The sequence below is a fragment of the Colobus angolensis genome, unplaced genomic scaffold (genome assembly GCF_000951035.1).
Source record: "Colobus angolensis palliatus isolate OR3802 unplaced genomic scaffold, Cang.pa_1.0 Scaffold224, whole genome shotgun sequence".
NCBI classification, from domain to species: Eukaryota; Metazoa; Chordata; class Mammalia; order Primates; family Cercopithecidae; genus Colobus; species Colobus angolensis.
In genome coordinates, this window is record NW_012115422.1 from 2,927,715 (window position 1) to 2,940,870 (window position 13,156).

The 13,156-nt window shown below is 47.8% G+C and overlaps 2 protein-coding genes across 2 annotated transcripts in view; both read left to right on the top strand.

Moving 5' to 3' along the window:
• Positions 1–2,024, top strand: part of HOXD8 (homeobox D8) — a 2,952-nt gene extending 928 nt beyond the window's left edge. Inside the window, exons 2-3 of the mRNA XM_011944015.1 lie at positions 103–250; positions 635–2,024. Of these exons, the coding sequence (XP_011799405.1) occupies positions 226–250; positions 635–930 (321 nt within the window). The 5' untranslated portion in view covers positions 103–225 and the 3' untranslated portion in view covers positions 931–2,024. The remainder of the gene's footprint in view (positions 1–102; positions 251–634) is intronic.
• Positions 2,025–5,714: 3,690 nt separating this feature from the next.
• Positions 5,715–9,703, top strand: LOC105513217. Its single transcript, XM_011944068.1, has 3 exons — positions 5,715–5,758; positions 5,895–6,328; positions 8,331–9,703. Exons 1-3 carry the CDS (start codon positions 5,715–5,717, stop codon positions 8,354–8,356), a joined length of 504 nt encoding a protein of 167 aa, XP_011799458.1. The 3' UTR covers positions 8,357–9,703.
• Positions 9,704–13,156: the final 3,453 nt, after the last annotated feature.

Consider the following 13,156-nt stretch of genomic DNA (forward strand, 5'->3'; position numbering starts at 1 on the left):
CCTCCTCCTCCGCATCCTCCGCCTCCGCTGCCGCCTCCCCCCTGCGGCGGGATTGCCTGTCACGGGGAGCCCGCGAAGTTTTACGGATACGATAACTTACAGAGACAGCCGATTTTTACGACCCAGCAAGAGGCCGAGCTGGTACAATATCCTGACTGTAAATCGTCCAGTGGTAATATTGGCGAGGACCCAGACCACTTAAATCAGAGCTCGTCTCCTTCTCAAATGTTTCCCTGGATGAGACCACAAGGTTGGGATGCATTTTTTTTTTTTAAGAGGGGAGAGGGGGAGAAATCTGCTTTCATCTCACGGTCTGGCTTTAAAACTCCCCTTCCCTCTCCCCCTCCTTTTCCTTCTTGTGTAGCCACAGTGGCTCTTATTCATAAAGTAATACAGACTTTTTTTTTTTTTTTAAGTAGAAACCATGTAAAGATGATGGGGACAGAATAATTGTGAAGACCTTCTCTCTGCCCCTCTTGCCTGCACACCCTATATATATTTGAGCTAAAAAGCGCTGTGTATATTTCACCCCGTAGGCCCCGTTCCACAAACCTGCAGCAACATGCAGAGGTACCATAACATTTTTAAAACGTTTATTCCTCCCTCCCCCCTCCTTTTTTTTTGTTTTAATCAGCAGCTCCTGGTAGACGAAGAGGAAGACAAACCTACAGTCGCTTCCAAACTCTAGAGTTGGAAAAGGAATTTCTTTTTAACCCCTATCTGACCAGAAAAAGAAGAATCGAGGTTTCCCACGCCCTAGCCCTCACCGAGAGACAGGTAAAAATCTGGTTCCAGAACAGGAGAATGAAATGGAAAAAGGAAAACAACAAGGACAAATTTCCTGTTTCCCGGCAGGAGGTAAAGGACGGGGAAACGAAAAAGGAAGCCCAAGAGCTGGAGGAAGACAGAGCAGAAGGCCCGACAAATTAACTTCTACCTTTAAATTTGACCACAGACTCTTAAAACTAATGATCACCATATGCTGTGGACACCACCTATTTTCTTTGTTGGAAAGGACCTTACCTGTGTTTCAAGCTACCTTCAGGTCACTGCTCTTGAGGCTTCTGCGCTTTGAGAGGGATTTGGGTGTTTAAAAAAGTTTCTAGTATCACGTAGAAGCAGTCCTTGAGCTGTCCTATGGAAGGGTAATTTGATACTGACCTTGTAGCTATATTTTTATAATGGTTTTTAATGTCTGAGCTGGTGATTTGCCTGAACAACGTAAACTTCCTAATGATTAGCACTTAATAATTGAACATAAAATGCTTTATTAATCAAACAAGTGCACTTGAACATTTTAATCTTTGTGGTGAGTAAATTAAAAGGAGTCTATTAATTTGTTTAAAAAATTATGTCTGCAAAATACTTTATATTATTTGATTACAATGTATTATTTATGGATTTTTTTCTTCTTTTATAATGAATGGTTCGGGTGCGTTTTGTTTACTCCTAAAAGGTTTCTGTGCGTATTTTCTAAATGTAGTATCTCGGGGAAAAGGCTGGGCTAAATATTCGAAAAGCACATATTAGCTGAAGAGTGTAACGTATAGTCCAGCTCTGCAGCTTCCTTAAACTTAAGGAAAAGTTTGGGCCAGTGACAAGAGTTTAAAGGCAATGTCCAAGTTGACAATTATTTTCCTATAGTCCATACAAATTAAATAATCTGGCAACTCTGGCAAATCGCCTTGTAAAATGCGTCTCATTTTTTAACTTGCTTTCGTTTTGAACCGCCCCTGTAATCGCCTGAAATCGCTAGTTCTTTATGCGGTGGCTGCCGCTGTATTCCGTTATTTTCAGTAGGTGCCATATTTATTTGTATTGCCTTCGTTTTGTTCGCCGCTGGTTTTAAACCAGCTTGCTGTGCGCATCTCAGACGTCTGTTGGTACATCCTCCGCTGTTCTTCAGGAAAGCGATAGCCTTACCTATTTGAAACAAGCCCTGAGAGAAAACGCAGAAAAACCTGAGTGTAAACAACTCCAGAATGTTGCTAGCTCTTTAATAAATAAATGAATCTTTTTCTGGAGCTGGTGTCTTTGAGCGCGGCAAATACCCCTTTTCCGTGAATCACTAACAATCGCCTCAGGACTCACTCAAGGCTTCTGTTTAATAAGAAAGGGGTGGGGTTACACACAGTCTGCGCTGTTAAAAAAAAAAAAAAAAAAAGCCGCAGGGGCCCCTTCTTTTTCCAGAGAGGACTGGCTAGTCTATCTTGCTCTAAATAATCTTGCTAAGATGCTCTGAGAGCTTTGATCCTCTTAAAGGACTCAAATTGTGGGCCCAGTGGGGGACGACCCAGACAGAGTCCATGTTACACCACAGCTTATTCCACTGAGCCAGCCTCGATGCTGGGGTTTGGCATCTGTTATTAACAAGATATCCATTTTCCATTGGAGGCTTCTCCTGCAGCTGCCGTTTTACAGGGGAAAGTAGGGGGAAGAGGAGTGGGAGAAAAAAGGAAAATTCAAGTAAAGTAACATTCATTCCCGAAAAAGGGAAAGCACCTTTATTAGGTAGTCATCGAAGAGCTCTCTGCTCTCTCTAACCGTGTTTATTTTCAAAGGGATACGTTTTTATTTCCAGAGTTGCTTTTATTACGTAGGTAAGAAAATGGAATCCTATAGTTTTGCCCCAGGGTCACCTCATCAGGTTTTGTCAGGCTGTTTGCCTGTGGCTTCACAGACCACAGAAATGTTGCCACTGGCCAGGTCAGAAGGAAAGCACCTCCTGGCTTTCCATGCTGGGAAGAAGTGATGGCTGTGACATTTTCCGACCTGAGCCAGGAAAGAGAATTTTAAATCACAGGTGGCCCAGGACTTAAACATTTGCACTCCAAGAGACAGCTGCAAATGCCTATGCTGGATTTGAGAATGTTTTGCTCTGTGTGCTGCTTAAGACTCTGCTGTCGGCTGGTACAGAGTAAGGATGCCAAGGGCCAAGAGGCTGGGGAACAGCCTCCAGTGTAAACCATCCAAAGACCAGTGCTGGCTGAAATCCAGCTGCCCTGGATTTAAGGGACTCAGGACTCCTTTGTATATTAGCAAAACTGGCTGTCTTCTGTTCAAGGATGCTCACCAGATTCTTTTAGAACCCTGAAATAATGTTGGCAAGACTGTCAGGTGGGAGCACTGTGTATGGGTGGGTATGGAAATCAAGGAAGGAAGAGGAGGTAAAATGTCATTTCTTCAGCATTCTGTGCTGGTCTCGAAGTGTAACTTTTGGCCCTACTGGCCCCCTAAACCATGGTAAATTCATACCTCATGTACAGACAAAGACTGTTGCAATAGCTGGTGTATTTTAGAATATGAATTTGTATGTATACATAGCTTACACGCCCAGAGTGTTAATTATACATGTAGGTAAATGTTTCCTTTTGTAGCTGGGAAAGAGCATAGATTTGTGTTCAAATAAAGACCTTGGGGAATTACACATCACACACATTCACCACCTTCTTTCTTACACTGACTAGACATCCCCACCCCCCATCATGGTGTTTCATGCAGACAGACTGGCAGTGACTTGCGCACAAGATGCCCTTCTAATTGGCTCAAATGTTTCAACATCCAAGCGTTGAGGCAACAAGCAAACATTTTTTTGCTGCAGAAATTTGCATAAACCTTCAGAGAATGCTTTGCCATCCTGGGCAGTGCTTTTCAGCCCTGGACTACAGCAGTCGGCTTAGAGAGGTTTGTAAACCGTTTAGAGAAAAATAATACTCTCCAATGTTAACACTGAATGAAAGAACCAAGCCTTCTGAATGATTTAGGCTCTCCATTTGCAATGACCAGAAACACACAAAAGAGGATGTGGGTCTCAGTGGTTTTCAGAGAAGTCAGTTCAAGGATGCCATTTTGTGAGGTTCCACAAAGCCCAGTACATCACTTACCTCTGGGCACAAGAGGAGAAAATGCAAATATGGCTGCTTTTTCTGTGCAAAGTCTCTTTGCAGCCCTCATTCCCCAAGTTGAAAAGGAGGGTCATAAAGCTCTGCTTTTATCTGGGTAAGATGGGGAGAGGATAATGAGGCAAATTGCCTACTGAGATTATTTCTCAGAAAACTTTGGAATTAAACAACTTCTTTGCTCAATTCCACGTGTATACCAGTATACCTGTGTGAAGTCTTCTGGGCTTGTGAGGGCCCAAAAACTTGCCCCATCTGCTTGTGTAATTTAAAATATTGTTTTATTCTGTAATACAGAAGGAAGTGCTATTTCACATCCAAGTTTCTTGTGTCCTCTGCTTCCCCAGTATTTGCTGAATCCTTGGGCATCTGGGGGTGGACAAGGGAGGAGAGAGAACATTTTAATGGGCCCTGGCTGCTGCTGTGGTTCCTTCCAGCAAAGTTAGGGCCCACTGGCTTTTTTCTAGAAAGAATATGACTTTTGCTGACAGATGGCAGCAAAAGTCCTTTAATCAAAAACATCCAAGGTCATCAGAATTTTTTCAAGGGATAACAAATGGCCTGCTCCAGAGGGTGCTGTGCTGCTTCCTGCTTCAGTCCACATCCACTTAGGTATTTACTGGGTGTGAAGATGTTAATAGCAGAGAACTTATACACAGATATCCAATGCAAATATTTGTAACATAGTATTGGAAGTTTAAAGACACCGTCTTTAAAAGGATGGGGGGTGGTGTTAGCTCTTTCAGGAAGGTTCTGAAGGCTGCATGGCTATGCCCATGAGGGGAACGCTGGAGGCCAGCCAAGGACATTTACTTTCGGGAGTTCACCAGAGCAGTTCCTGTGAAAAATATAAAGGGAATGTGACGCCGGCCTTTGAGGAAAAGGAATTATTCTTTTTTCTAGGTTGATCTGAGGAAGTAACTATTTTCCTGAACAAATGTCTTTTCTCTTCAGTATTGCGTTGAACACATTTTTCAATTGGGAAATATTTGGGGGCAAGAGGAGAGGGGAGAACTAGAATTAAACTCCATAAAAATGAAAATTGCTCTTAGTGGGGGACGTAGAGCAAGGAGTTTCAGAAGGGATCCGGGAACCATAACCCTGTCTGTCCAGAAAGATGTTTCTGTGGAGAAAGATCAGGTGATGGACTTTCAAACGGGTGTTTCGGGTATTTCGGAGAGGTTGACAAGTACCTAAAACCGTTTCCAGCCTTTAAGCTGGTTGGTGATTATCCTACTGCAGAACCTCCCGGGAATGGGAGGGACCCCAATTTACGTTGGAGCGGTGTGTGGGGGCACACTTTCTTGGCCTGCAGAGCCCGCATTTTCTTCCCAAGATAACCGGGACTGGCTTGCAAGGAGATGAGAGGGAGGAGGGGAAACCGAAAGTGGTTGGCTGCCTTTAAGGACAGGCCTTTTCCTGAGGGGAGAGGAGGAGAAGCCAAGTGACTGGCACAGGGTGAGAGATGGGGGTAGGTTGCTGTGGGGATCGCTTCCCCAGAGCGTGAGTTCATTTCCCTCCTTCACAATGGCCAACTGCGCAGAGGTTTTGAGCCAAACCAAAGAAAAGAACACATACACATACACACACACACACACACACACACACACACACACACACACACAAATCCTAGAAAAGAGAGAAACAGAAGCGGGGGGAGGGAAGAAAGAACACGAAGGGAAGAAAAAAGGGAAAGGTGAAGAGGGACAGAGAAAGAAAGAGGAGGGAGGAAGGAGAGAGAATGGGGAGAGAGGAGTAGGAGAAGGAATAGAGGAGGCGGGGGGGGGGGAGAGAGAAAGCAGGAGAGGAAAAAACATGGCGCTTGCGAGCTGTATGTGCAAAATCCGCAAGGAATTGCAGTAAATTCCTTTTTGTTTGAAGAAAATTTACAACTTGGTAATAGACCTTTTTATGACCTATTTGCGGTCGTCATTGGCTGCGGCTGGTCATGTGCAGGCGCCGCTCGCCTTCACGGCCTTTTTCCTGATTTCCCAGGCGAATTTCCCCCCGCATTCTGCTTTCCCAGAGCCTCACCCCCTCTTTTTCTAACCTTTGTCTCTGCAGAGGTGGGCTCCAGTCGCCGGCTGCGGGATTGCGGAGTCTGCCGCCGCCTCGGCTCCCGCCCGGCGCCCGGCCTGGGCCCACCGCCGCTCACTCGGTCCGCACAGCCGCCACCTCCGGAGCTGGTGGGGAGCCCGGCGAGGGAGGGCCTGGAAGGGGCCTTGGGCGCCAAGCCCCCCGCCGGCGCGGACACCGCCTGCCAGGAGCAGCCGGCCTGCTCGAGGTGACTGCAGCCGCGCAATTCCGGCGCGGCTTCTTCACCAACATGAGCGGGTATCTGCCGCCGAGAGCGCGCGCAGCCGGGCAGCGCCTAGTGGATTACAGCAGACGCCCGGACCGACCGCCGCCTGCAGCTCGGCACCCTTCGGGTAAGAGTTGCTCCCTCCCCGCGCCCCAGCATGCCACCAAGAAGCCTGAGGCGCCGACCCCCTTGGTCAGCTCAGTCCGGCTGCTCCCCTACATTTCCCGGGGAACTGGGGGTCGCTGTCTAAGCCCCTTCCCCCAATCACTTGGTTCCTAGGGCGTCCCCTGCGGCCCGGGGCGGGGTCCAGCTGGGTTCAGAAGTCTAAGGGGGCAGTATTATTTCTTCCAGAAATTCTGAGAGATAGGTAGCCACAGACAGGATCCCAATGTCTAGATGGAGAGCCTCTCAATCCCACCCTGGGAAAGCGTGTAGAAGGGTTACTACTCAACATCTCCACTTGCTGGGGGTCACTAAAGGCATTTTATACAGAGCTGTGGTTTTTGTGGTTTGTCTGTGGTCTTGGCCAGAGGTTCCCGGGAGAATAACAGGTGTTTTTTGAGGGTTGGGGCTTGGGTGGGGGTGGGGTGAATTCTCTGTTCCTAGGATGTGCTTGGTGTTTGAATCTAGGCTTTAGTGACTGATGCTGGTTAATTTCTAGGGTTGATGGTTTATTAGGCCTTGTGTTGTATGAGATGGAATTTTAAATATTTTTAAATGTTTCTCTAGTTCTTAGAGAAATTTTTAAACAACTCAAGATAGGTTCTTCCCACATATGATAATCTGTCAGTGAATCTGGATTATTTTATATCACAAAATGAATGCATATTTTGGGAGGTAATGGTATCAGAATATATGGTGCAGGTCTTGGTAAAAACCCAATAGATCTTTGAGAAATACAAGACATCTCTGTGTTCAAACATCGTATGTTTCTTATTTGCCAGAGTAGGAAAAGAGTAGATCTTTTTGCTCTCTAAATGTATTGATGGGTTGTGTTTTTTTTTTTCCGCCTACTAATAAATATTACATTGTAACGTTCTTCCCTCAACTTCAAAACTGCTGAAATGAAACAATGTGCATAAAAGAAAATCCTTTGCAGAAGAAAAAAAGCTGTTTTCTCCCTCTGATTTTGAATGGCACTTGAGGATGCAGTTCGCAAATCCTATTGCCTATTCCGTCATGAACATTGCGAAATGAAACCTTAGGACAATCTGCCGCATTGCGCATGAGACTGGCCTGCGCAAGGCAAGGGTATGGTTCCCAAAGCACCCAGTGGTAAATCCTAACTTATTGTTCCCTTAAAATTCCAATGTAACAACGTTGGCCATAAAAGCGTTTCTGAACAAAACATATCATCTTTGTGGAAAGGTGTTTTTCATAATTAATGATGGAATCATGCTCATTTCAAAATGGAGGTCCACAATTTGTGGCCAGCTGATGCCTGCAAATTCTCCTGGATCACTAATTCTGATCACTTACAAATAGGAAACTTGAGTGATTCTTTTTTTATTTGGAGTGTTTGTATTTTGTAATTATTTCTCTACTATGGTACAATGGTCTTTGAGGTCATTGTTTGATCGGTGTAAAAAATATTCCCCACTGAAAAGCAGGCACCTGGACAGTGGCTTCTAGGCCCTGCCGGGTAGATCCGGAGCAGGAAGAGTCCCTAGGTCGGATGGTACCCGGCTGGGGGTGGGGGTGTGGCCCTGATGGCCAAGCTCTATGTTCAGAGCTTCAGTGCTTTTCCCTGGATTCTGTAGCCTAGCGCACTTGGGTGACTAAAAACCTGGGTTGGGTGCAGGTCCGATTACGCAGCAGAGGTTGATGTCATGGGCAGATTTGGAAGACTGAGGGGTTCTTTGTAAGCGCCGTGGTAGCATTAATTCTTATTAGAACGAAATGGTCGATTGCATCTAAGGGAAATAATCCGCAAATCACAGAAACTTTAGGGCCATTAGTCCTCAAGGAGACTAGTTCGTGCTGTTGCCACTACCGGAAATAACCCCATTGTTTCTGTTAACCTAACAAAAAAAATGAAACGAAAATTTAAAACGCTGGGACCCTAAGAGCTGAGAAGCCCGGAAGTATAACTCCCGGTGTCCTTGGCCCAAACCTCTGTTCTCTCATAGAGCAGGGAACCGGTAGCATGTCCTGACCTTGGTGACGACGGGTCAGGCCATGAACTGGGCTTGAGATCTCTGCGAGGACCAGGAGAAAGAGCGAAACTCGAAATTATAAACGTGGCCAAGCACGAGAGCTGAAAACAAAGCGTATTTTCTCGTCAGATGTTTCTACAAACAAGTACATTTTGCCAGAGTTCTGTTTTCTGAACCAGAGAGGCAAGGGAAATCGAACAAAGACAGTATTTCACCCTGGGCTGGCAGGCAGCTGTTAGAGGTATTTACGGCCTTGCCGCATTGCGGCGGCCAAGCAGCCGGGCAGGGTATACGGGGACACCGGAAGCTGGGGAGAAGCCACCAAAAACTCAGAATTCCAACTTAAATTCAATTTAGAGTCACGTTTTCGGAAATGGCGTGAACAGATGCCCTCTTTCTAGGGACTGGTCCTTTAGACTTGATAGTTTTGCAGAATGAGGGAGAAGTTGTGCTCTCTGAATGTAGGGTGGTTTTCCCCGCCTTGAAGAACGACTCAAGGAAAGCGGTGCCCTGTATGTGACATTTCTGATCCACATAACAACCTTCAGAGTGTTCATTGGCAACGAGGAGATGCTGCTTGTTCAGCGGAATAGGGCTTGCAAATCAGAAAGGACAGTTGAAGCTTTTAATACAGGTTTTACTGAAAAAGAAATGTATGTTTCCTGCTTCTTGAGATGAGGTTCCCAAGCTCCTCTGCAGCATCCAGGCACAGAAGCGGTGCGCGGTGCCTCATCCGTACTGCGCGGTGCACGCCGGCCGCACAGCTCAGGGCCCCACAGTGCCCGCCACACACGCGCGCCAGGCATCCAGCGCATGTGCAGTTAAATTGCCCGGCCCGAGGATTCGATCGGCAAAGCACAGGTTGGGGGGGAGGGGACGAGTGGACTCCAGCAGGAAGATACACCCGATCTTTCCATTCTCCCTCCGTCAAGGCTCGCTACTCATCTTGCCTTTATCTCAGCCTTCCCTATATAGCTGAACAGTTCTACCTTTAGCTACATTTCCAATCATTATGACTTATCACCTCACCCCAATTTAAATCTGTACGCTAGACATAGGCTGCAAATACGAGACAGGGGCCAAAGGAAACACTCTTCTTTCCAGTATATATATATAGCATATATTTGCCCCTCGGAGAAGGGTATAGATTTTTTTTTCAGCCTGGTGCTACTGCTTTGGGGAAAGGCCTTTCCTCCTGGCGCCTGTTCAAACCGCCAAACTTCGGGCCAATCCTTCAGCCCGACCATTCCCGGATCTTGTTATGCCAGCACAGCACATTCGAGGGCTCTGGGGGGCAGCAGCTTGGCGAAGAGTAGTCAAATAAGTAAATAAACAAACGGACAAATAAGGGCTTTTCCCGCCTGGGTTCGCTTAATTAATGGGCCACGAGCTTGTTGTTTGTGCTGGGGTGGGGGGTAGGGGATGGGAGGTGGCCTCAGGTCCCTCTTGCTCCTTTCAGCCGCCTCAGGGGACACTGTAGAACTAGCCTCTGGTGCCGGGAGACCTCCGCCCGCTGGAGGAAGTCCCAGCCTCAGGTTTCCGGGGCTGGTGGTCGGCCTGCTGCGTTGTCTGGCGCCTTGTCCAGAAGGAGGCGCTGTAGGACAAGCGTCTCGCCGGCTGCTGCGGGCCGGGAAGGGCGGGAGCGGAGGGATCGTATCCGCTCCTCCCACTCCGACTCCCTCTACCTCCGCGCGCAAAGTGTGTGGGGCCTAGAACAAGGGTCGACGGTGCTGCGCCCCACACCCCCAGGGGTTCCCTTCTCCAGACCCGCAGTGGAGGCAGCTCCGATGCCTGGGAGCCTAGGGCCGTTCCGGGTTGGCAGGCCACCTCGCTTTCTCCGCCCTCCCGGAGGGGGCGCGATTTCCTTGTGCTGCGCTCCTGGGAGCAGCAAGTTGAATCCTGTGTGGGGCAAGCTGGGCCCAATCCGCGGATCCCAACCAGCCCCTCCCTCTGGGCCGCGGGTCCTGTCATTTACCTTGCCCAGGATTCCTGGTACCCAGAATGGACAGCCTTGAAAAGAACATCCTTTAGTACCCCCTCCAACAGGCTGATGGGCCTTGCCCTTTCTCACTTAGAACAGGGCCTGGGTCCTGGAACTCCCTGGAGACTCTTAGAGCTTGGGTAAATCCCATTTGCTCTGCAACTTGAGAGAACTAGCCAGATGCGCATGTCTACTCCACACCACCCAACCACTCTTCTACCACCACTTCGCGCATTTCAGGCCTTTTGTGGGCTCCACTGGGTACTCCTCGCACTAGCTTCAAGAGCCAGCGACACCTTACTTAAATAATGCTCTGACCCAATCCCACTGATCCTCTGTTATCTCTTGGCAATGCAGTATTTTGTCCCCCTCTCCCCACTGCCTTCTCTAGGGTAAGGATTCTCAGTGGAGACTTGCATCAAATCTCCTGTTTATAATGCAGGTTTCTGGGTCCTATCCCAGATCTACTGAATCAGAATATCCAGATATGGTACCCAGAGACCTGCATTTTGTAAACACTCCTCCCCCCAAGGCAGTTGAGAACCACTGGTCAATTATCTCTCCTGCTCCTTTTATGATCCTTTGTTCTCCAAAGATCAAGTTCCCTCTACCCCTACAACTAGGCATCCCCCAGAGCTCCTAGGCTTCCATCCAGGGTTGTGTTTTTTAAGGTCACCACCCTATAGGCTGAGTACTTTCATTTAAGGGAAGGGGCCATGGATTGCTTACTTTTGGCTTGGAGATTTCAAAGACAGTAGGTTGTGGGTTCAGACTGCCATGGTCCCATTTACCTGTTGTGTGACCTTAGGTGAGTACTGCAACTCTCTAGACGTGTTAATTTCTTTGAAAAGGAGGGATAAGAGTACCTTCAAGGGTTGCTATGAGAATTTTTACTTACTTGCAATACTATATGTCAGGCACTATTCTAACTGCTTTATGTACTTTAACTCACCGGTTAAGTACTTAAACCAGTGTTTGCCACATACCAAGTGTTCAATACATACATGTTTCTTATTATCCCCCTCTTGCTGAGTAGTCAGGCCTAGACTTTTAGAGCAAAAGACCCCTGGTTCACTCACCAAATTTTTAAATTCTATGGAGGACAAGACAGGTTTGAACACACAGGAAGTAGCAGACTCAGGATAACATAGTTCTGGGACCTAACCTATTGCTGTTGTGGGCCACATGGTCCTGGCCCACTGGGTCTGAATGTCTGGCACCTAAATGTATCAGCATTACACCAGGCAGAAAGTGGCCCTAACTCCTCAGTGGGCAGGTGTCAGGTAGGGGAGGCCTCGCACTCACACAGACACATCTTCGGCTCCCACAGATGGTTTCAGGTCTTTCCTGAGGGCAGGCCCCTTTATCCAGCTCCTGCAATCACTTTCTCCATCACCACCCGGTCCTGTCAGTCACACCCACTGGGCTGGTTGTTCCTCCTGTTCTCCTATAGCCCCAGGGCAAGGACCCTCCTTAGTCTCTTAAAATCTAGGGCAGGGTAGGAAAGCAAAAGACCAACAACAGCCAAGGAAACTGAGGAGCCCCACTTCCACTCCCCCCAACCCTCCTCACCCCTTCAACTGCTTGTGCCCCAGGATCTGGGCTCCAGGGCAGCAGCTGAGCCTCTCCCCCCAATACGTGTGGGGGCTGTAGCCAGAAAGGGTATTTTTATAATTCTTCATAAAAGATGTATGGAATTTCAAAGAATTGGAAGGGTCAATGGAGAACTGAGGGATAAGTCCTCACCCTTAGTTCTGGGTCCTTGACTTCTTCTACAGACTTTTTTCATAAGAGCCTTAGTAGCTCTTGGCCAAGCTGCTTTGCTTGGTTTAACCAGGAAGTCCTCCTGGGTCAGATTTTTCTCTCAAAACATACAGTTTCTTCTGCTACCAAGCTTGTCAGGCAGTGTTCTACCTACAGCCTAGGGCAACACCTCCTGTTCGAACAAATCTTGGTTCTCCTAGTACTTAGATGGCCACCTCAGCCTCTTCTGCCCTTCTTGGGACCACTGGAACCTTATTTCTTGCCTCCCTGCTCTCAGACATCTTGCCCCAAGCCCCCTCCCCTTTTGTTTTGGTCTCTTCTCTCACTATTGGCCTTTTTGTGTGGGGTCACCTCTGCCTCCCTGGGTCCTCAAGCCAGAGCTCCAATGAGTGACTCCACTAGGGTGGGGGGAGGTGGGCAGGGAGAGAAATGTTTCTGTTTTGGTGATAGAGTATAGTGCCAGGAATTTAGAGTTACATTTCTCTCATGCTTGGGACTCCCTGTTCAATCCTTCTCTGGCTATACCCCCAGACTATGTCCTTAAATACCAGCCCTGTGCAGTCTTCTTTCTCCACATGCACCTGGCCAGGGAGTGTATTCAAAGCCCCACCTATCTCTTCTGGTTGTACAAACATTGAGTTTAAGAGGAAAGCTCCACCCTCTTCAGGCAAAAGGCCTCTTAAGAGCCAAAATGAGAATATTCTTTCCAGGAGCCACCTAGCAGGGGCCCTTAGGGTGGGCAGAGGGGTGACTTTCATTACTTTTGGAGTAGAGCTGCTCCCTCCCAGGACCCCTTCACTCTCTCTCCCTTCCTGCGAGCTACTTTGACTCCCAGGTGTTGGAGGAGCCCTAAAAGGTGCCCTATCTCATGGGAGCTTGCTAGGCTCTTTTTAGCCACATGGGGAAGGACAGTACCCACAGTCCCACGTTACCTATAAATTAATTCCTTCCAGATTTTTAAGAAGGCTCAACTTTCCTTCCCCATTGCCTCTTCCATTATCACCACAACCATTGCAAGCTCTTGGGAAACTCCCCAACAAACTGGCACACGCTA

Coding starts and splice junctions, on each gene's coding strand:
- LOC105513217 (XM_011944068.1), top strand. CDS start 5,715: ATGGCGCTTGCGAGCTGTATGTGCAAAATCCGCAAGGAATTGCA. Junction 5,759..5,894: donor AAAATCCGCAAGGAATTGCA/GTAAATTCCTTT, acceptor CTGATTTCCCAG/GCGAATTTCCCCCCGCATTC. Junction 6,329..8,330: donor TGCAGCTCGGCACCCTTCGG/GTAAGAGTTGCT, acceptor GTTCTCTCATAG/AGCAGGGAACCGGTAGCATG.